At 29.3% G+C, this 19,516-nt stretch overlaps 2 protein-coding genes across 3 annotated transcripts in view; both read right to left on the bottom strand.

Moving 5' to 3' along the window:
• Window positions 1-365: 365 nt before the first annotated feature.
• On the bottom strand, window positions 366-5,103 carry LOC125250534 (cytochrome b-c1 complex subunit 10). The gene is made up of 3 exons (XM_048163174.1): window positions 4,949-5,103; window positions 1,699-1,825; window positions 366-749 (listed from the first exon to the last, which is right to left on the bottom strand). The coding sequence occupies exons 1-2, from the start codon at window positions 4,996-4,998 to the stop codon at window positions 1,705-1,707; spliced, it is 171 nt and encodes a 56-aa protein (XP_048019131.1). The 5' UTR covers window positions 4,999-5,103; the 3' UTR covers window positions 366-749; window positions 1,699-1,704.
• A 4,623-nt stretch (window positions 5,104-9,726) lies between these two features.
• tcf3a (transcription factor 3a) overlaps window positions 9,727-19,516 on the bottom strand; it is a 42,285-nt gene continuing 32,495 nt past the window's right edge. Inside the window, exons 18-20 of one of the 2 annotated variants that reach the window (XM_048162878.1) lie at window positions 14,824-15,053; window positions 13,059-13,178; window positions 9,727-10,640 (exon numbers count right to left, since the gene is read on the bottom strand). In XM_048162878.1, the coding sequence (XP_048018835.1) occupies window positions 13,066-13,178; window positions 14,824-15,053 (343 nt within the window). In that variant the 3' untranslated portion in view covers window positions 9,727-10,640; window positions 13,059-13,065. The remainder of the gene's footprint in view (window positions 10,641-13,058; window positions 13,179-14,823; window positions 15,054-19,516) is intronic. The other variant, XM_048162877.1, reaches the window with a different exon arrangement.

The raw sequence follows: 19,516 nt of genomic DNA, 5'->3' as shown, positions 1-19,516 counted from the left end.
TATACACGTATGTGTGTGTATATATATAAAAACAAACTTATTTTAGATGCGATTAATCAATATGACAGCACTAATAATTATGTATAGTAATGAGGTTAATGTAAAATCATGTTAAACTCATGCACATGTATAAAAGGTGATGGTTACACTTAATTTTAGGGTGTCCTTGTTACAGTGTAATTATACATTTAAGCACTGAGTAATATTAATTACTATATAATTAGGTGGGTTGCGGTTTGGTTCAGGGTTAGTTTCATGTAACTATGCATAATTTACTGTTATTACTACAGTAAGTACATGAAACGTGTAACAAGAACACAAATGAAGTGTGACCAAGATGATCATGAAGCATAAACACGTCAAACTTATTTTCTTAATTTATTAACAAGCACCACCATTAAACCCGCCGCTGAGCAGATGACATGGAGAACACAACAGAGCTCAGGTCCATGATGACGTCATTAATTATATAATTACAGTGGAAACAAATGGTGAAGCTTTATAGAAACATCAAAAACACCTCTTTATTATACATCATTTGACTCTGACTGTGAGTCTGTGATCTTTTCATGAGTACCGAATACACACTGAAAAATCATGAGGGGAAAATGGGTCGAACGCTCCAAAAAATAAATATCACATTGTTCGTTAGCGCTGATGAAGTAGTCCGTTTCATGCGACAGATTGGTTTCATTATCAACAGCAGTGAAGAGCGTCTCCAACTTCAGTCCATCTAAATCGAGACTGACCTACAGGAACATAAAACAATCAGTGAGAGAAACATTCAGACCCAAAACGACCCAAATTCATGTAGTTTTTGTTGACTTAAAGGGTTAGTTCACCCAAAAATGAAAATTCTGTCATTTATTACTCACCCTCATGCCGTTCCACACCCATAAGACCTTCATTCATCTTCAGAACACAAATTAAGATATTTTTGATGAAATCCGATGGCTCAGTGAGGCCTGAGCAATGACATTTCCTCTCTCAAGATCCATAAATGTACTAAAAACATATTTAAATCAGTTCATGTGAGTACAGTGGATCAATATTAATATTATAAAGAATATTTTTGGTACACCAAAAAAACAAAATAAAGACTTATTTAGTGATGGCCGATTTCAAAACACTGCTTCAGGAAGCTTCGGAGCACAAATGAATCAGTGTGTCGAATCATGATTCGGATCGCATGTCAAACCGCCAAGCGGCTGAAATCACGTGACTTTGTCGCTCCGAACTGCTGATTCGACACAAAAGATTCATAACGCTCCGAAGCTTCCTGAAGCAGTGTTTTGAAATCGGCCATCACTATATAAGTCGGTGCACCAAAAATATTCTCGTGGCTTTATAATATTAATATTGAACCACTGTACTCACATGAACTGATTTAAATATGTTTTTAGCACATTAATGGATCTTGAGAGAGGAAATGTCATTGCTGGCTATGCAGGAGCCATCGGATTTCATCAAAAATATCTTAATTTGTGTTCTGAAGATGAATAGAGGTCTTATGGGTGTGGAACGACATGAGGGTGAAGAATAAATGACAGAATTTTCATTTTTTGGTGAACTAACCCTTTAAATCTGATTCTAACAAAAAAAGATTTTCATTTTATACAGAAGGGACGATGCAAATAAGTGAATTCAGGTCATTTTCTTGAACTCTAGACTGTATAATGACAGATAAACATGACAAACCTGCATCTATTCATCCTTCTTGAACTTTCCGTTGATGTAGGGAACGTAGTCCAGGATCACTCTCCAGTCTGTGAAGTGGACGAGAGCAACACCTCCGACTCCACCCCAGACCGCAAGCGTGGGAACCCTGGACACCATCAGAATCCACATCAAGCCCAATGCATCATATTTCATATGCACATTTCTAAGGCCTCTCAATGATCAACTTTGTTGTTGCACATTATCTACTACAGTCCTTCTGTCGCCTGATTGATAGTTCTTTTATAATTAGTATAAATTGTACAAATGTCCTCCTTTAGCTCGTGCTTCACGTGTCTTTATGCTGATTTTTGATTCTGTGATTAAATAAATGTAAGAATAACTTTAATATTGTTAGTAATATTTCAACTGGACTGAAGCAACTTCGGTTTACTTGATTACCAAGACATCATGTTTAGAGAAAATCATGAGAGTCAAATGTGATCATCAGGCTTTTAAGAAAGGTTTATTTTCATCATTGCATTATGTTTTAAAACCAAAGAGCTTTGATCGTAAAACTAAGCATTTAAATATCATCTTACTAAGACATATTATTGGCAGATATTGATATTTATTATTATTGATTTTATTATTTCACTAAATTAAACTGCTGTACAAATGTATTGGATAAATATTTTTTACAATTTTTTTTGCATAAATCTGTTAATCAACCTCAGTCCTGATCAAAACTACTTAATGTTTAAAAAAAAAAAAAAAATCCAGGATTTTTACTCTTTAATTGTCAAGTTCATAATTTGGGGAAAAACCGATTTGGGGAAAAAAAAAAAAACACACACAAAATGAAAATACTGTGGTTTAATAAATATTTTATATAAATAACATGCCGTATTTGGTATTGAGAAAGGATCTGTCAATAGTATCAGTGAAAGTTACATTATTACACCATTAGAGGGCGGCAAAGACTCTTTATGAGTCAGAACAAGGAAGTTGTTTTAACGCTGTGATCCTCTTAACTTTTAAAAGGACAAAGATATCGCTTTTTAAAAGAATCTCTCTCATAATACAATAATCTTCAATGAAGCGACTCAACGTTCCTTCATTACTAGTTCTGAAGTGACGTATTAGAATTAGTAACGGAGGCTTGAGCTCAACTGTTAAAGGAACACTCCACTGTTTTTGAAAATAGGCTCATTTTCCAACTCAGTTGAGTTTTACCGTTTTTGAATCTATTCAGCCGATCTCTGGGTCTGGCGGTACCACTTTTAGCATAGCTTAGCATAGTTCATTGAATCTGATTAGACCGTTAGCATCTCACTCAAAAATGACCAAAGAGTTTCGATATTTTTCCTGTTTAAAATTTGACTCTTCTGTAGTTACATCGTGTGCTAAGACAAACACAAAATGAAATGTTGACTCTTGACTCTACACAATGTAACTACAGAAGAGTCAAATTTTAAATAGGAAAAATATCAAAACTCTTTGGTCATTTGAGTGAGATGCTAACGGTCTAATCAGATTCAATGAACTATGCTAAGCTAAGCTAAAAGTGGTACCGCCAGATCCGGAGATCGGCTGAATGGATTCAAAAACGGTAAAACTCAACTGAGTTGGAAAATGAGCCTATTTTCAAAAACAGTGGAGTGTTCCTTTAAGATATCAACTTGAGATTCGAATACATGGCGGAAAAGTTTTTAAAGACTTTGTTGTTGTTCATTAACACACTCGTGCTGTCGAACTGTTGTAAAAATGCAATATCACACTCGTAGCCGTGCAATATGGCTCTATATCAGCACTCTGTGATTACCTATAGCCATATATGAGCCATTTGCTCATTTTGAGCCTCTGAATAAAACTGAGCTCCATATTCTCACTATATCAAACTATATGAGGCATAAAAGACAGATGTATCAAATATGATGCAAAACATTTTATATATCAGGCCTTACAGGGTTACATACATGTTTATATTCATAATATTAAGAAATCAAAGCAAAAATACAGATAGAGGTTAAAGGATTAGTTCACTTTCTAATTAAATTTTCCTGATAATTTACTCTCCTCCATGTCATCCAAGATGATTATGTCTTTCTTTCTTCAGTCGAAAAGAAATGAAGGTTTTTGAGGAAAACATTCCAGGATTTTTCTCCATATAGTGGACTTCACTGGGGTTCAACGGGTTGAAGGTCAAAATTACAGTTTCAGTGCAGCTTCAAAGAGCTCAACATGATCCCAGACGAGGAATAAGAGTCTTATCTAGAGAAACCATTGGTCATTTTCTATTTTTTTTTTTTAATTTATACATTTTAACCATAAATGCTCATCTTGAACTAGCTCTCTTCTTCTCTATTAGAATTCCAGCAGTGCAGATGCTAAGTGTATTACTGCCCTCCACAGGTCAAAGTTTGAACTAAATTGTCATATACAATGTGCTAGTGCAAGTATATAACAATTAGTTCAAACTTTGACCTGTGGAGGGCAGTAATACACTTAGCAGTGTCTACACTGCCGGAATTCTAATAGAGAAGAAGAAGAGAGCTAGTTCAAGATGAACATTTATGGTTAAAACGTATATATATTTTTTTTTTTTAGAAAATGAGCGATGGTTTCTCTAGATGAGACTCTTATTCCTCGTCTGGTATCGTTTAAAGCCCTTTGAAGCTGCACTGAAACTGTAATTTTGACCTTCAACCCGTTGAACCCCAGTGAAGTCCACTATATGGAGAAAAATCCTGGAATGTTTTCCTCAAAAACCTTCATTTCTTTTCGACTGAAGAAAGAAAGACATGAACATCTTGGATGACATGGAGGTGAGTAAATTATCAGGAAAATTTATTTAGAAAGTGAACTAATCCTTTAAAGGAGCATTATTATAAATAAAAAAAATTAAGAAAAAACCCTGACGTTCAGTCAGGCTGTTAAATATTTGTAAAGATCATTAGTTACTTATTTTACTTTAGATTTAACTGAAAAGTTTAGAAAAGGAAACATTTTAATCATCATTACTGACCTTTTATCGTTTGTATTGATGCCTGTTGTTTAGATAAAATCATGCCAATAAAGAAACATATTCAAAATTATACAATACACGCTTAAATAAACCTCATAAACTGAAGTAGAGAGTTCATCAGTGTTATCGTGACCTGAGCTCGTTAGCTTAGCAGCTACAGTCAGGTCGAGACAAGGACAAAACGACTAAAACAAATGAATCAAGAGAAAATATTGTTAAATCAGAGCGCTTCTCCCGCTGTGTGGAGTTTTACCGTGTTCTTACCATGTTTTCGCGATAGACACGTATTTCTGTCCGATTATTTTGCCCAACATTATCAGCTGTGTGAGGCGAGCAGGACGCGGAGAGCAGCAGGCGCACCGGAAACTGCGGAGGAAGCGTCATCAGCGCCGCGACGTGAGCGGAAATTCGCTGTTACATATTAAAAGTCTCTAAATTAAAAGTCAGTCAAATGCCTATGGTCAAATGGCGCTATAAAGTCTTCTTCCGCCATGTTTTTATTTTTGGGAGTCACGATGCGTATTCATATAATGGCTGTTATTCTTAAAAAAGACAATAAAAAATAGCTAATTTTGTATATGATAGTTAAAAAAATAAGAAAACAAGACAATAATCTGCAGATTACCGTGAAGCGAAAGGAAGAAAAGTGACACGTGACGCGCTTGATGTCCAGCAGGAGGCGCTGTGAGACTAAACACGTGTCAACAAGATGTCCTTGTTATAGTGTAATTATACATTTAAGCGCCAAGTAATATTAATTACTTACTAGGGTTAGGTTTGGTTTAGCTGCATGTAATTAGGCATAATTTTGCCTATAGTTATAGTAACTACATGTAACATGTGTAACAAGGACACTAAAATAAAGTGTTACACAACAAACAAATAAAGCCTGATGGATCATTTTTAATACAGTCTTCAAGTTTTTTTTGAACCACAAGCTGAAGGTTGGTGTTTTTACAATTATACTAAAAGATTTTGCATGTAATTTAAATTTTTTGGCTTCTAATGTTTGCTGACATTTAAGTGACTATAGGGGGTCAAATGTCAAATCTGTCAAATGCATTTGCATAAATGTCATGTACGTAAAATGAATGTTTTTTTGTCCCTTACAAACACTGAATGCATCAGAATCTAAACTTCAGACTTTTCATTCTTTTACTCGCCAAATATTTGAGGGACCCCTTCCTAAAATATAAAAGATAGATATATATTTTCATGTATAAAGACCCATTCAAATACTGTGAAAAATTGATATTATAAATCTGTAAAATATTTAGTTTCTATTACAATACATCATTGTTTTTTACTCACCTTAGCTATACTGATATAGGTTCAATTTATTTATATTGAATTATTTCAATCAAAACTATTCATTATTTAAATTAAACTATTTATTTTAATCAATTTATTTACTTAGTTTAATCTTATTTTTTAGTTTTAGTCAAGTTAGTTATTTGTATCAAATTTATTTAATTAACGTTTTATTAACTATTTTTTATTTATTTTAATCAAATGCTATGTGGTTATGTATTTTTTTATTTATTTCAATTAATTTATTTTAATCAAATGTGTTAATGTAATATTTATTTTTATTTAAAGAATGTATTTTAATAAAATGTACTAATTTATTATTTATTCATGAATTTTTATTCAAATACGTTTAATTTAATCAAATTATTTTAATCTAATGTATTAATTTATTATTTAAATAAAATTTGATTTATTTTAATTTTTTACTTTAGTAAAATGAATGTATTTAGTTATTTGTATCAAATTTGTTTGTTTACATTTATTTATTTAAATAACATTTTAATCAAAACATTTTGTAGTTATGTACATTATTTAAAGTTTATTTATTTTAAATTATTTTAATCAAACATTTTTATTTAAATAACATTTTATTTTTAAATAGTATTCATTTATTATGTATATTTAAATAAAAATTTGTTTTAATCTATTTACTCTGATGTATTAATTTATTATTTATTTAAATAAAATTAGATTTTTTTTTTACTTTAATCAAATGTATTTAATGTTCTCAAAATATGTTTATTTAAATACAATTTTATTCTAAGCAAATGTTTTTATGTAGGTATGTATTTGTTATTTAAATCAAAGTTTATTTTAATTTATTTAAATAACATTGTTTTACTTAAATGTATTTATTTTTAAACAAGTTTTGTTTTAATCCATTTATTTTAATATAATGTATTAATTTATTATTTTAAAAAATTTATTTATTTTAATTTTTTTACTTTATTTAAATAACATTTTAATCAAAACATTTTGTAGTTATGTATATTAAAAGTTTATTTATTTAAAATTATTTTAATCAAACGTTAATAGATTTTTATTTAAATAACATTTTATTTTTAATCAAATTGTATTAATTTATTTATATTTAAATATTTTAATCGATTTACTCTAATGTATTAATTTTTTTATTTAAATAAAATTTGATTTTTTTTTACTTTAATCAAAAATATTTAAATACTTTTATTCAAATCAAAGTTTATTTTAATTTATTTAAATCAAATTAATTTTTTTTATTTAAATAACATTTTGTTTTAATCAAATTTATTTATTTTTAAACAAGTTTTATTTTAATCAATTTATTTGAATCTAATCTAATTTATTATTTATTGAAAAATATATATATATATATTTTTTTTTTTACTTTGATCAAACCTATTTATTTAGTTTCTTTAATCTTACTTTTATTTATTTTTGCACATTTACACATCTTTTCTCTTAACCCCTGACCTGAAGCATGAGAAACAGAGACTCTCAGTGACGGCGTGTGCAGAACAGATCTGATTCAAACACATCAATGTTTACAAAGAAAGTACTTTATTTGCTCAGAGGAGCAAGAATTCACTTAACATACATCTGGAATTCTCATGTCCCTCTTCATGTGAATTTATAAAATATTCTCAAGTTGAAGCCACAAGACGTGACGTTTCAATAAAACCTGACTGACTCCAGGATAAAACTGAACAAAACGATGCAGGCACTAGTACATAATCACTCCCCGTGTCCGGAGAATGAGGAAGGCCACTCTCTCTCCTTTCAGAGTTTACATTTTTGCAATACATAAACAAGAATAATTCATATAATCATCTTTTAGTCGCAAAAGACGATGTTAGTACTAATGAAGAAAAACAAAACGATCTCTAGAGATAAACTCGGTACTGTGTTTCCTTTCAATTTGGAACGAAAACGTCTACGAATGAAACCTCTAACGTTGGTTTGGGCAGGTGTTGACAGATTTTGCACAGTGATTATTTACCTTATAAACAATAAGGAACATTTGTGTGTGAGAACGCAAAAATTGGCATCTCTAATGTCTTACACAACGAGAAACAAAAAGACTAATAATTATTTCCAAGCTCTCCCGTTATAAAAGCTTTAACAGAAATATGAAACACAATTTGTTCCTGGCATACTTCAGCAACTAGGTTTTGCCATTTATCTAACATTTAAAATCAACATAGATAATAACAAAAACAAGTAAACACAAACATTTAACAGAACTTTATAAAAGAAGTAAAAAAAAAAAAAAAAAAAAACTCCAGGGTCGTCCTGTAAAGACGCTTTGCAAAAACCCACAATCTATTTCTCTCTACTGAGAGTAGAAATACGGACAAGTGGCAGCAAATTCTGTCGTGAATCAACACGTTAAACTGATAAAATGCACAAAAACACCCTGACGGCTTCAGCAATGAATCGCCAGCGGATCTGGGGAACTACTCAGTCAAATTCAGTTTGTGTTGTGGGAGCAGACGCTCGAAATCAAAGTCCAGCTCAAGCTACAGCCCAAGAAAATTCATAGATGGACTCAGAAACGCCAGGAAAACGCTGACGTGTGAAATGTTCAGAGACTCGCTCGTTCCCGAGGGTAAAAACGGAGGATTTCTCCGCAGATGATGCGTGTGGTTCAGTCTGAGACGATATAAAAACGAGTTACTAATGTAAATGAGACACACGAAAAGAAAATATTATCCAGCGTTTTCCAATACTTATGAAATACACAAAGAAAAACACAAGCTCTGGTGCTTTGGTGAATGATGGCAGACATGAATCGCACAAAAACATGCTCATATTTCACCCCAAAAAAATTAAGAAAAAGAGAAAAAATTTATTCATTTTCTTCAGGTGTCTACATATTTATTTAAAAAATTCATCAACATTTATTTAATGTATATATATGTGTGTGTGTATATATATGATCTGAAAATTAACAAAAAAAAATAAAAATGGGATATATATATTTTTTTGAAAATATTTTTTAGTTTATTTTTTAAAAAAATCAAATTTTTGTATATATATATATATATATATATATATATATATATATATATATATATATATATATATATATATACACACACACAAAAAATGTTGATTTTTTAGGTATATAAAACATATCAACACATATATCCCCTTTTTTTTGTTAATTTTCAGATTTTCTGTTAATTTTTGGATATATATAATCAGAAAATAAAAAAATAAAAATGGGATAATATATATATATATATACACATATATACAATTTTTTAGCTATATATTTATCAAAAGATTCATCAACATATTTTTTGTGTATATATATATATATATAATTTCCCATTTTTAATTTTTTTTGTTAATTGTAAGGTTATTATATATATATATATATATATATATATATATATATATATATATATATATACATATATACACACACACACAAAATGTTTAATTTTTTTAGCTATATATATTATCTGAAGAAAATGAACAAAAAATAGAATAAAAATTAATAAAATAAAGAAACATATAGGCACAAAAAATATATTGATGAATTTTTATTTTTTTAGAATTTAATATATATTATCTAAAGAAAAGAAAAAAAGACTTTTTATAAATTTTTATTCGTTCATTTTTTGTTAACTTTCTTCAGATAATATCTGAAGAATCTGATAGAATCTAAAAATAAAAATCATCAACATTTTTGTGCGTGTATATATATATAAAGAAAAAAAATGAAATTTAAACCTACATTTAGGATCATTATGATTTTTGCATTATGATATTTGAGCACATTTCTCAAAATTACATCTTTTTTTACACCTTAATGTGTCCAGATTTTTTTTTTAATTATTATGATTCTTAATATATTTACTGTAATACAGTAAAACAAATACTGTATTTTAAATTAAAAAGTTTTTTATTTAAATGAGCATAAAGGACATACAACAAATACTCCAATATGTTTAACTGATATTTATCATTTTTGTTTACACAGATATAATTCTTTTTTTTTTTTTTTTTTTTTTACATTATAATGATGAGAATTCGAGGCAAATGCATTTGTTGTGAAAATGTGAGAATGCAAAAAAAAAACTTAATGTCCTTAAAAACAGGCTTAATTTTTTTTTTTTAAGAAAAATCTTGTGGTTTTGGAGGTGAAATGCGACAGGTTTTGTGGGATTCACGCATGAGTGGCGATCCCAAAACGTTGTGTATCAAAACTGAACGGCGTCGCCATTCATTTCCTTTCTACGTCATAAACACAAAACGGTACAAAAGAAAGTTGAACTTGAATACATGTTCTAAAAAAGAGAGAAAAGAATCTGTTCCCACAGCGGAGCTTGACCTTGTGTTGAATGCAAAGGCTCATGGGTCGGTGTGCGTGTGTGTGCTATATAACAGCACACTGTAATCCTTACATCACTCCATCAACAGCAGGACGGTCCCGGTCCTCCAAACGCTGTTTCTTATGGGTGATTTCCACCAATGGTCCATGATTGTGTGTGTTCGTGAGCCGTGCGAGCGGCCCAGGAAGTGTACTGTGTGTATGTGAGTCTTCCAACACATCTGTTTATAATATATAAATCAAGAATGTGTGTATGTGTGTGGACTCTGGAACAAGAACAGGAAGATAAGGCCACGTCGACGGAGAGATTCCTTACGTCAGGATCTGTGGAGCGAAAACAACAACAGTGTTAGAAATGCTTCCAGAGAACATTTCACAAAAGCTTTCAAGATGTGAGCTGGTTTTCATTCATTCAGAGTCAAAGCAGATTTCCACCGCAGTGTTTGTTGTGGAAACTTAAAGAGCTGTTATGCTTTTTTCCATGTTCAGATCTCTTTAATGATGCCGTTTGAGCACTAAAGGTCTGCAAACATCCTCTAGATCAGCGTCAGTGTTCCTGAAACGCCTCCATCCTGAGTTTATCGTCACAATATTCCTCATTTAAATCATTCATACGCAGAATAAAGGGGCGGGGCCTGGTTGAGTGTGTTGAAACTGGCGGTTATGGTAAGGGGCGGGACATTTTCCAAACACCAATCACAACACACTGCTCCAGCTGACCAATCGGAGCACATTGTGCTTTTCAGAAGGAGGGGCTTCATAGAGACAGGAACTAAACAGAGCGTTACTGACAGACTGGGAAGAGAGGAGCTGCAACAATGGAGAATATGAGGAAAACAATCAACCTGTTCTAGTAGAGCCCAAAAACAACATCAAGATTTTGTAAAAGAGCATAAATTAATTTAAATCAAAAGAAGGGCTCAACTCTTAATCCAATCGCAATATTGTGAATATTAAAGCACAAAAAGACTTAAGTCTGCATGTTCTGCAGTAATATTAATGGTTTATTAAAATTATTTTTAAGGAATATCACAATTTTTTAGCCATGTTTTAATCCTCTGTTGTGCAAAATATTGTTTGCTACAAAAAAAAACAAAAAGGAATTGTAAAATTTCCATTTGATTACACTGTAAATGATTAATTAAATTGTTCATGTTTTATGCTCTGGTTTGATTACCACCATTTTTGATAATAAATTTGTATTAAATCATAAATACAAAAAAATTAATACAACAGAATTTCTGAAAAAAAAAAATATATATATATATATATATATATATATATATATATATATATATAAACAAACATTTCATAGGGCCCTATTGTACATTAAACATGTAGGGTTTTTTATGAATTCAATTGATTAGATATTATTTTTGATTATTTAAACTTAAAAAAAAAAAATCTGAATACAGAAAAGTAAATTAAAATTAATTTTAATAATTAATTTTATTTGGGGAAAAATAAGTAACTTTTCCAATTTTAATACATCGTTGATGTGTAAACGTGCTCTTATTTTAATTTAAATTCCACTTTAATAACTAAATTACATTTTAGTAAACAGAAAGCTTGTCTAAATTTAACTTGTACAATTTAACAAAAAATTATTAAAAGGATATTAAAAGCAAAAAACATAATTTTTATCTGTTTCATATTTTACCAAATTCAGTTTTACATTCCCCCCAAATAAAATTAATTATGCCTTGGGTTCTGTTTTAATTATTTTAATGTTTTAATAATCAAATATCATTTCAATCTGGGAAAAATAAAATGGAACTTGGGAAAAATTCATACATAGGACCCTAAAATATATTTTTTGCTTTTAATTTATTAAATTGAACAAGTTCAATTAATTAGACATGCTTTTTGATTACTAAAATGTACTTTAGCTAGTGGAATCCAGAAAAATTTAAATGGAAAATAAATAAACAAACAAAAAAAAAAATGAAAATGAAAAGCACCAAAAGACATTAAAATATTAAGTCTGCATGTTCTTCAGTAATAATAAAAGTTTATTAAAACATTATTTTTAAGGAATATCACAATTTTTAGCCACGTTTTAATCCTCTGTTGTGCAGCACATTGCTAAATAAATAAAATAAATTGTTACATTTTCATTTCATTACACTGTAAAAAATTAATAATAACAAATTTTTGATAATAAATTTGTATTAAATCCTAAATCTAAAAAAATTATAACAGACAAAACAGAATTTCTGAAAAAATAAAACATTTCATAGGCCGTAATTCAATTTTTTTTTTTAATTTTTCTACTGATTTGATATGATATTTGATTTTTAAAACTTAATAAAATAATTAAAACAGAATCCAAGGCATAATTAATTTTATTTGGGGGAATGTAAAATAAAATATGAATATAAAATATAAAATATGAAACGGATAAAAATTATATTTTTTGCTTTTAATAATTTTTTGTTAAAATTGTACAAGTATATTTTATATTTATATATACATTTATATATATATTTAGACAGGCTTTCTGTTTACTAAAATGTAATTTAGTTATTAAAGTGGAATTTAAATTGAAATGCGCACACGCACATGCATATTCACCTTATTTTTACAGTTTACTGCACTGTTATTCCCCATAGCGACTAATAAATCAGAAGTCTCACATTCACAGAAAACAGCGTTGAAAAATGAGCTGAATAGACTGAACACGTAATACACATTTGCACGAATATAATATATTAAAATGCTTCATAACAGTCAGTCACTCACCTGAATGTTACATATGGCCGTGTCCGTCTCCACCCAGACCAGACAACATCTGAGGGTCTCCTGTGACCTTCTCCTCCTCTCTCCTCTTCAGACACGCGGCCTTCGGGTTCAGGTTACGCTCTGAATACAACAGTGATTGACATCAGATATTAAAGTCTGTGATAAGGACGCTCTCAGCCAAACAGCAGTACAGGAGCTTTAAGAAGCCACACTTGAATATTGATGGAAGAGCAAGTGAGAGGAAGAAACACGATGTGATTTAGACAAGTACGACAAGTTTCTTGAAAAAAAACCTGTGAAGAACGTGTCCGGCTCACAATTCATCACAAAAAGAAAGAATTACTGGACCGGACAGAGAAATTAATTTTCATTACTGCAATGTGACGACAAAATTTTTATACTTGTATATGTTTGTGTGTGTGTTTTCTTATATAATAAATTTAATTTTTTTATTTTTTTTTATTTAAAGTATACATTGTCAAAGAAAAAGAAAAAAAAAAAAAACATCATTTATTTATTCATTTCATTAATTTATTTGACCACAATATACAGTAAAAATAATCTAATGACAATTACGCTTTAGAATAATATATTATTTAATATATACAATTTAAGTATAACTTACAAAATAAAAAAATAAATGAAAAAACATAATGAAGTTATTAGGAAAATATATTCATTTATAAGTGTGTATATATATATATATATATATATATATATATATATATATATATATATATATATATATATATATATATATATATATATATATATATATCAAAATATATTGTAAAATCATATTTTAATTGTCACAATGCAACAAATTGTAATGGTCATTAGGTGGCTTCATTTTCTACAACAAAAAAAAATGTTTTTTTTCTTTAACTTTTTGGGTCAATTTATCAGGAAAATATATTTAATAATAAATATTTATATAATGGTCATGAAAATAATGTCACATGCAATAAACTGGAATGGTCAAAAAAAGCTTAATTTTCTACAACAAAAAACATGTTTCTCTTTAAATTGTTTAGTGCATTTAACAGGAAAATATATATATATTTATATTATTATATATGTATATATATATATATATATATATATATATATATATATATATATATATATATATATATATATATGCAACATTTTATATAATGTCATGCAACAAATTGTAAAGGTCAAAAAATGCATAATTTACTACAACAAAAACAATTTTTTCAAAACAATTTTAGTGCATTTATCAGGAAAATAAATATTTATTAATAAATATATATATTTATTTTTATTATATATTTATATATTTTAAAGGTAACTTTTTTTTTTTACTTTTCTACGACAAGTGAATTTATCAGGAAAATATATATTTTTTTATAGATTTATTAATATTTTATAATTTATTTATATATAAATATATTTAAATGTCATGAAAATAATGTCATGTAACAAATTGTAACTCTTAACGGCGGCTTGATTTTCTATAACAAACTTATTTTTTCAAGTTTTTGGGTCAAATATGATGTTGGCATGTTTTTGTGAGATTCACTCTGAAATCTTTTGTTGTTCCAATCATAATCGATCAGATGTTCAGTGTGTCGACATCCTACTTGTGTACATCACGTGAAAAGAGGCAGAAGGTGTAAAAGAGAGATGTTAAAGGTCAGCAGACACACACAGGTTAGTCAAAGCGAAGAGAAATCTCAGCAGCAGCGGTGTGTCTGGTGATTCTTGGCAGGACGGTGGCGGCACAGAGGGGTCGTCCTACCTCGCACCTGTCTCTCCAGGCCCAGGATCACCTGCACGGCCTGCTGCAGGATGATGAGTTTAGTCTGAGCCTTGTCGCTCTTCAGGTGCAGCTGACACATGCGGCCGAGCTCCCTGAAGGCTTCGTTAATGTCCCGCACGCGCACCCGCTCCCGAGCGTTATTGGCCATGCGTCGCTCGCGCTCGCGCTGCTCCTTCTCCTCCACCGTGAGACACTCCTCCGACACGCTGCTGCCAGGGGCGACCAGGCGCTCGTTAATCACCTCGTTAAGTACATTCTACACCTAAATTAACTGTCTTGGCTTCATTAAGTTGACTCTAATAGAACTTTGCAACTACTAAAGAACCTGTTAATTACAGCTGATTTTTCTCTTCATGGTTTCCAAACTCTCTGGAGATATATAAATAAATATATATATAAATTATTATAACTGTTAAAATATAATAATTATTAAATTACACTTTATATTTAGAATAATATTAATTTTATATAATAAATACATATGAAAATAAAAAATATATAATACAAGATATATTTCATAATATAATTTGAATTTTTACATTTTAATTTAATTTAAAATGATTAAATTATAATTTATAATTAAAATAATATTAATTTTATATTATATGCATATAAAAATAATTATATATAATTTTCTTATAATTAGAATTTTTACATTTTATTATTTTTATATATTCATTTATAAAATTCATATTATATATTTATTTAATATTCAATTTTTATATATTATATGCATGCTAAAAGTTATAAAAGTTATATATATATATATATATATATATATATATATATATATATATATATATATATATATGAGAATTTTTACATTTATTATTTAAAATGATAAAATTTTAATGTATATTTAAAATAACATTACATTTTTATACAATACTATATACATATAATAAAAATTATAATATTAGATATATAATTTTATTGTAATATAATTAGAAATTATATTTAATTTATTTAAAACGATTAAATTATATTTAAAATAATATATAAAAAATAAAATATAAAATAAAAAATATATTAAATTATAAATATCACAATTATAATTTATATATAAAATTAATAATATAATTTAAATAATTATAATTATTTTAACACAATAATATATAATTAATTATATTATTATTAATATTGTTTATATAAATAAAATTTATTTTCCACAACTTTAAAATGCCCTGAAATTCCCTGCATAACTTTAGTGTCATTAAGCAAAACAAATCCTGTTTTACATGTTAAACATTATAAAACCAGCATTCTGCATCTTTAATTTCAGACCCATGCTGAGACAAACAGGAAGTGTCCGATTAAAACTGCACTGAATCCAGTTAAACGAGGGTTGCGGTGAAGGATCCAGCGGAGATGCGGAAAGAGAGCGGAGACACGTCCGATCCCAAGCATCTTGTTTTTATCGTGACCGGACACGCAATTTCAAACAAGACACAGACGGACGGGTCGCTACGCATTAAAGTGTCAGTGGATTTCAGGAGGCCTGTGGGAACTGCCACGGAGCGAAAGAGCGCAAGTGACAGACGAGAGGACAGCAAGATGAGAGAGATGCACCGTCTGCCAAGAACCGAACAGAAACACACACTGCCACTGAGAGAGCCAGACAGAAGACAGGATGAGGTGAATGCGACTGTCTCATCGTAAACGCATCCCGCTGCTGAGATGCATTTATGCAGCATGAGACTAAAAACCACTGCGGCCATCTGCAAAGAAAAAGGGCTGAAGAACAGATGGAGAAATGGGTAAAAAGAAAAACAACCTGGCAAACAGAGGGTTAAACATGACATGCAAGCATTAATCAGACTGTCACAATCCGAAGCGACTACACCGGTAAGAAGGAAACACAAAAGGGACAAGTCCGTCTCTTCTAATCTGCCGGGTTAATGCCTGCGGAAAAAGCTTTTCACTGCAGTTCAGACGGGTTACGGACATGCAACAGACAAAAATGAAACTATAAGATGTATGAAGATTTTAAGGATTGAACAATCGGGATGGTTGCATGCATTATTGCGCCCATACTAGTCAAAACCGCCTCATCTACTCAACCCTCATGTCTCGCGAGTTTCTTTTCAGGAAAAGAGAGATTTATCAAGTTACTGACGCCTGTTTTCAATTGTATGTCGCATACAGATAATGTCAAACACCAAAAATGACAAACGAAGCACCATAAACGTCATAACAACAGTCCATACTGTAAAAAAAAAAAAATGTACACAGTAAAATATCGTTTTCCATTGAAACAGTAATATACTGTAAAAACGATGCATTCTGGGTAATATTTGTCATTTTCGAGAAAGTAGACTATAATTTAGTTTCTCGAAAACAACAAATAAAATGACCCAGAATGCATTGTTTTTAATGGTATTTTACTGTTTCAGGTATTTTACAGTGTAAATTTTTCTTTTTTTTTTTTTACAGCTATTTTTATTGTTATGACATTTATGGTGCTTCGTTTGTCGTTTTTGGTGTTTGACATTATATACTGATTTTTAGAGTTCATGTCTTCTGTAATCATGTGATCATTTTGACAAGGAACTGACTGAAATTTTTATTGCCTGAGATATTCACTGAAAAATCTTGTCTGCGCATTTGTTTGTTTATACTTTTCACGTCAATACGTGTTTGCACCTGAGTTAACCAAAACTATTAAAAAATTGTTGATTAAAATAAAGCTGAAATATAATAAAATGCAACATAAACTAAACAAATTAGAAATTTTGCATTAAATAAGTTGAAGCACAAAAATAACTAACTGGACATAAATAAATAATTAGAACTGAGCTAAAATTTAAATCTGAAATAAAAATAAATTAAATATAATATTGAAAAAAAAACTATTAAAATGACAAATGCATATCAAATAACTAACTACAAATGAAAGGAAAACTGAAAATATAAAAATAAAAGCTAGTTCACAATAATAATAAAAACCTATAACAGTACATCAAAATAACAGCAAGTTTGACGTCAATGACATCAGAATTTTGCTTTTTTTTTGGGACTCGACAGTCCGGTAAAATCCTTCAAAACTTCGCTTAGGTTGAGTAAATGACAAAATGCACATTTCAGGTTTGACTAGAGCTGCGCGATTAATCGATAAAAGATCTCAATCTCAATTCAAACACCCACGCAATCTCATTCCTAAATGACGATGATTCGTCCGTGTCTATTCAACTTTGGAAATAAATAAATAAATAAATAAATAAATAAATAGCAGACGTTCTGAGCCGTTGTCATGTATAAATATGAAACGGCTTCACAAATAGTCTTCAACCACACAGTATCATTATTTCTGTCTTACAATAATTAAAATTATCACAGAAGTACTGGGATAAACGTTTATAGTTCGGTATATAAACACTGATGTCTACGGAAGCGATTACATAGTTACACCAGTAGGTGGCGACAAGTGACTGTTAAAAATGAATTTGTCACTGAATCATTCATTCAAGAGATTCGTTCAAAAAACACTGATTCATCCAGTAATGAAACAAGTGAAGTATTAATGAGTGAGTCATTGAATCAATCACTCAACCCTATTGTTTTTAAATAATTCATTCAGATTAATTAAGCATATTAAATAGACTGCAGCAATTAAAATTTTGTCAGAAGCTCTACTAAATTGCATGTTTTTTGTTTAGTTGTCTGTTCAGAATCGTGATCTATATTTGAAACAAAAAAAAAATCTCAATTTATGCAGAATCGTGCAGCTCTAGGCTTAACTAACTATTGCGACCAGCTTTAATCTTAAGTTTGTTAGTTGCATGAATCTTGCAAGCAGACAGAAAACAGGAAGGGATGAAATGACAGACAGAATCACACGCAGATCCAGCACACAGTTACAGAAAGTGCAGACAGTCCCACAATCACCCTAAACAGACGCCTGTGTGGGCCGTGAGGAGGCAGGAGGCGTCAGTGACGCTACTACACAACGTAACTCAAAGGAATTACATCCAAGATAAATTTGGTGCATGATAACTACTATTAAAAGAAAATGTTCTGGGGATTAATGCAACTTGTTTCTAAGGCGTTCTTTTCAGGCAAGACACCACAGGTCAATAGGGTAAAACATACAACAACAACAAACTAATAGATATCACTATAGTTTCTAAGTTGATTTCATTAATAATTGCAAAAATGTTTGCATTACAACTCATTTAAATATGCAAATGATGCATTATCCAATTAAATATGAAAAAAATCTATAAATTATATTTAAAATAACAAAATTTATGTATTATATATTCAAAATTATAATTTATATATAAATAATAATATAATATAATATTAATTAATAAAAATTATATATACATATATATATATATATATATATAAATTTTTTAAATATACATAAAATTAAAATATTATATAAAATTATATTATAAATACCATAAATATATATAACATTATAATATTCATTAATAATAATTATTATTACAATTGTAGTACAATAATATTTAATTATATTATTAACAATATCTTTTATAATTTAATTATTAATTTATTACATATTAATTTATTATATATTAATTTATATTAATAATTTATTTTATTTATAATCAAATTACTTTCCCTCTTTTTTAATTACTGAATAAATCAAATTTCTGTGAACAGACAGAAAAAGAATTAGGCATAAAATACTATATAAATCAGGCAA

The sequence above is a fragment of the Megalobrama amblycephala genome, linkage group LG17 (assembly GCF_018812025.1).
Source record: "Megalobrama amblycephala isolate DHTTF-2021 linkage group LG17, ASM1881202v1, whole genome shotgun sequence".
NCBI classification, from domain to species: domain Eukaryota; kingdom Metazoa; phylum Chordata; class Actinopteri; order Cypriniformes; family Xenocyprididae; genus Megalobrama; species Megalobrama amblycephala.
The sequence above is the reverse complement of the archived record's forward strand: the minus strand, read 5'-3'. Positions and strand labels throughout refer to the sequence as shown.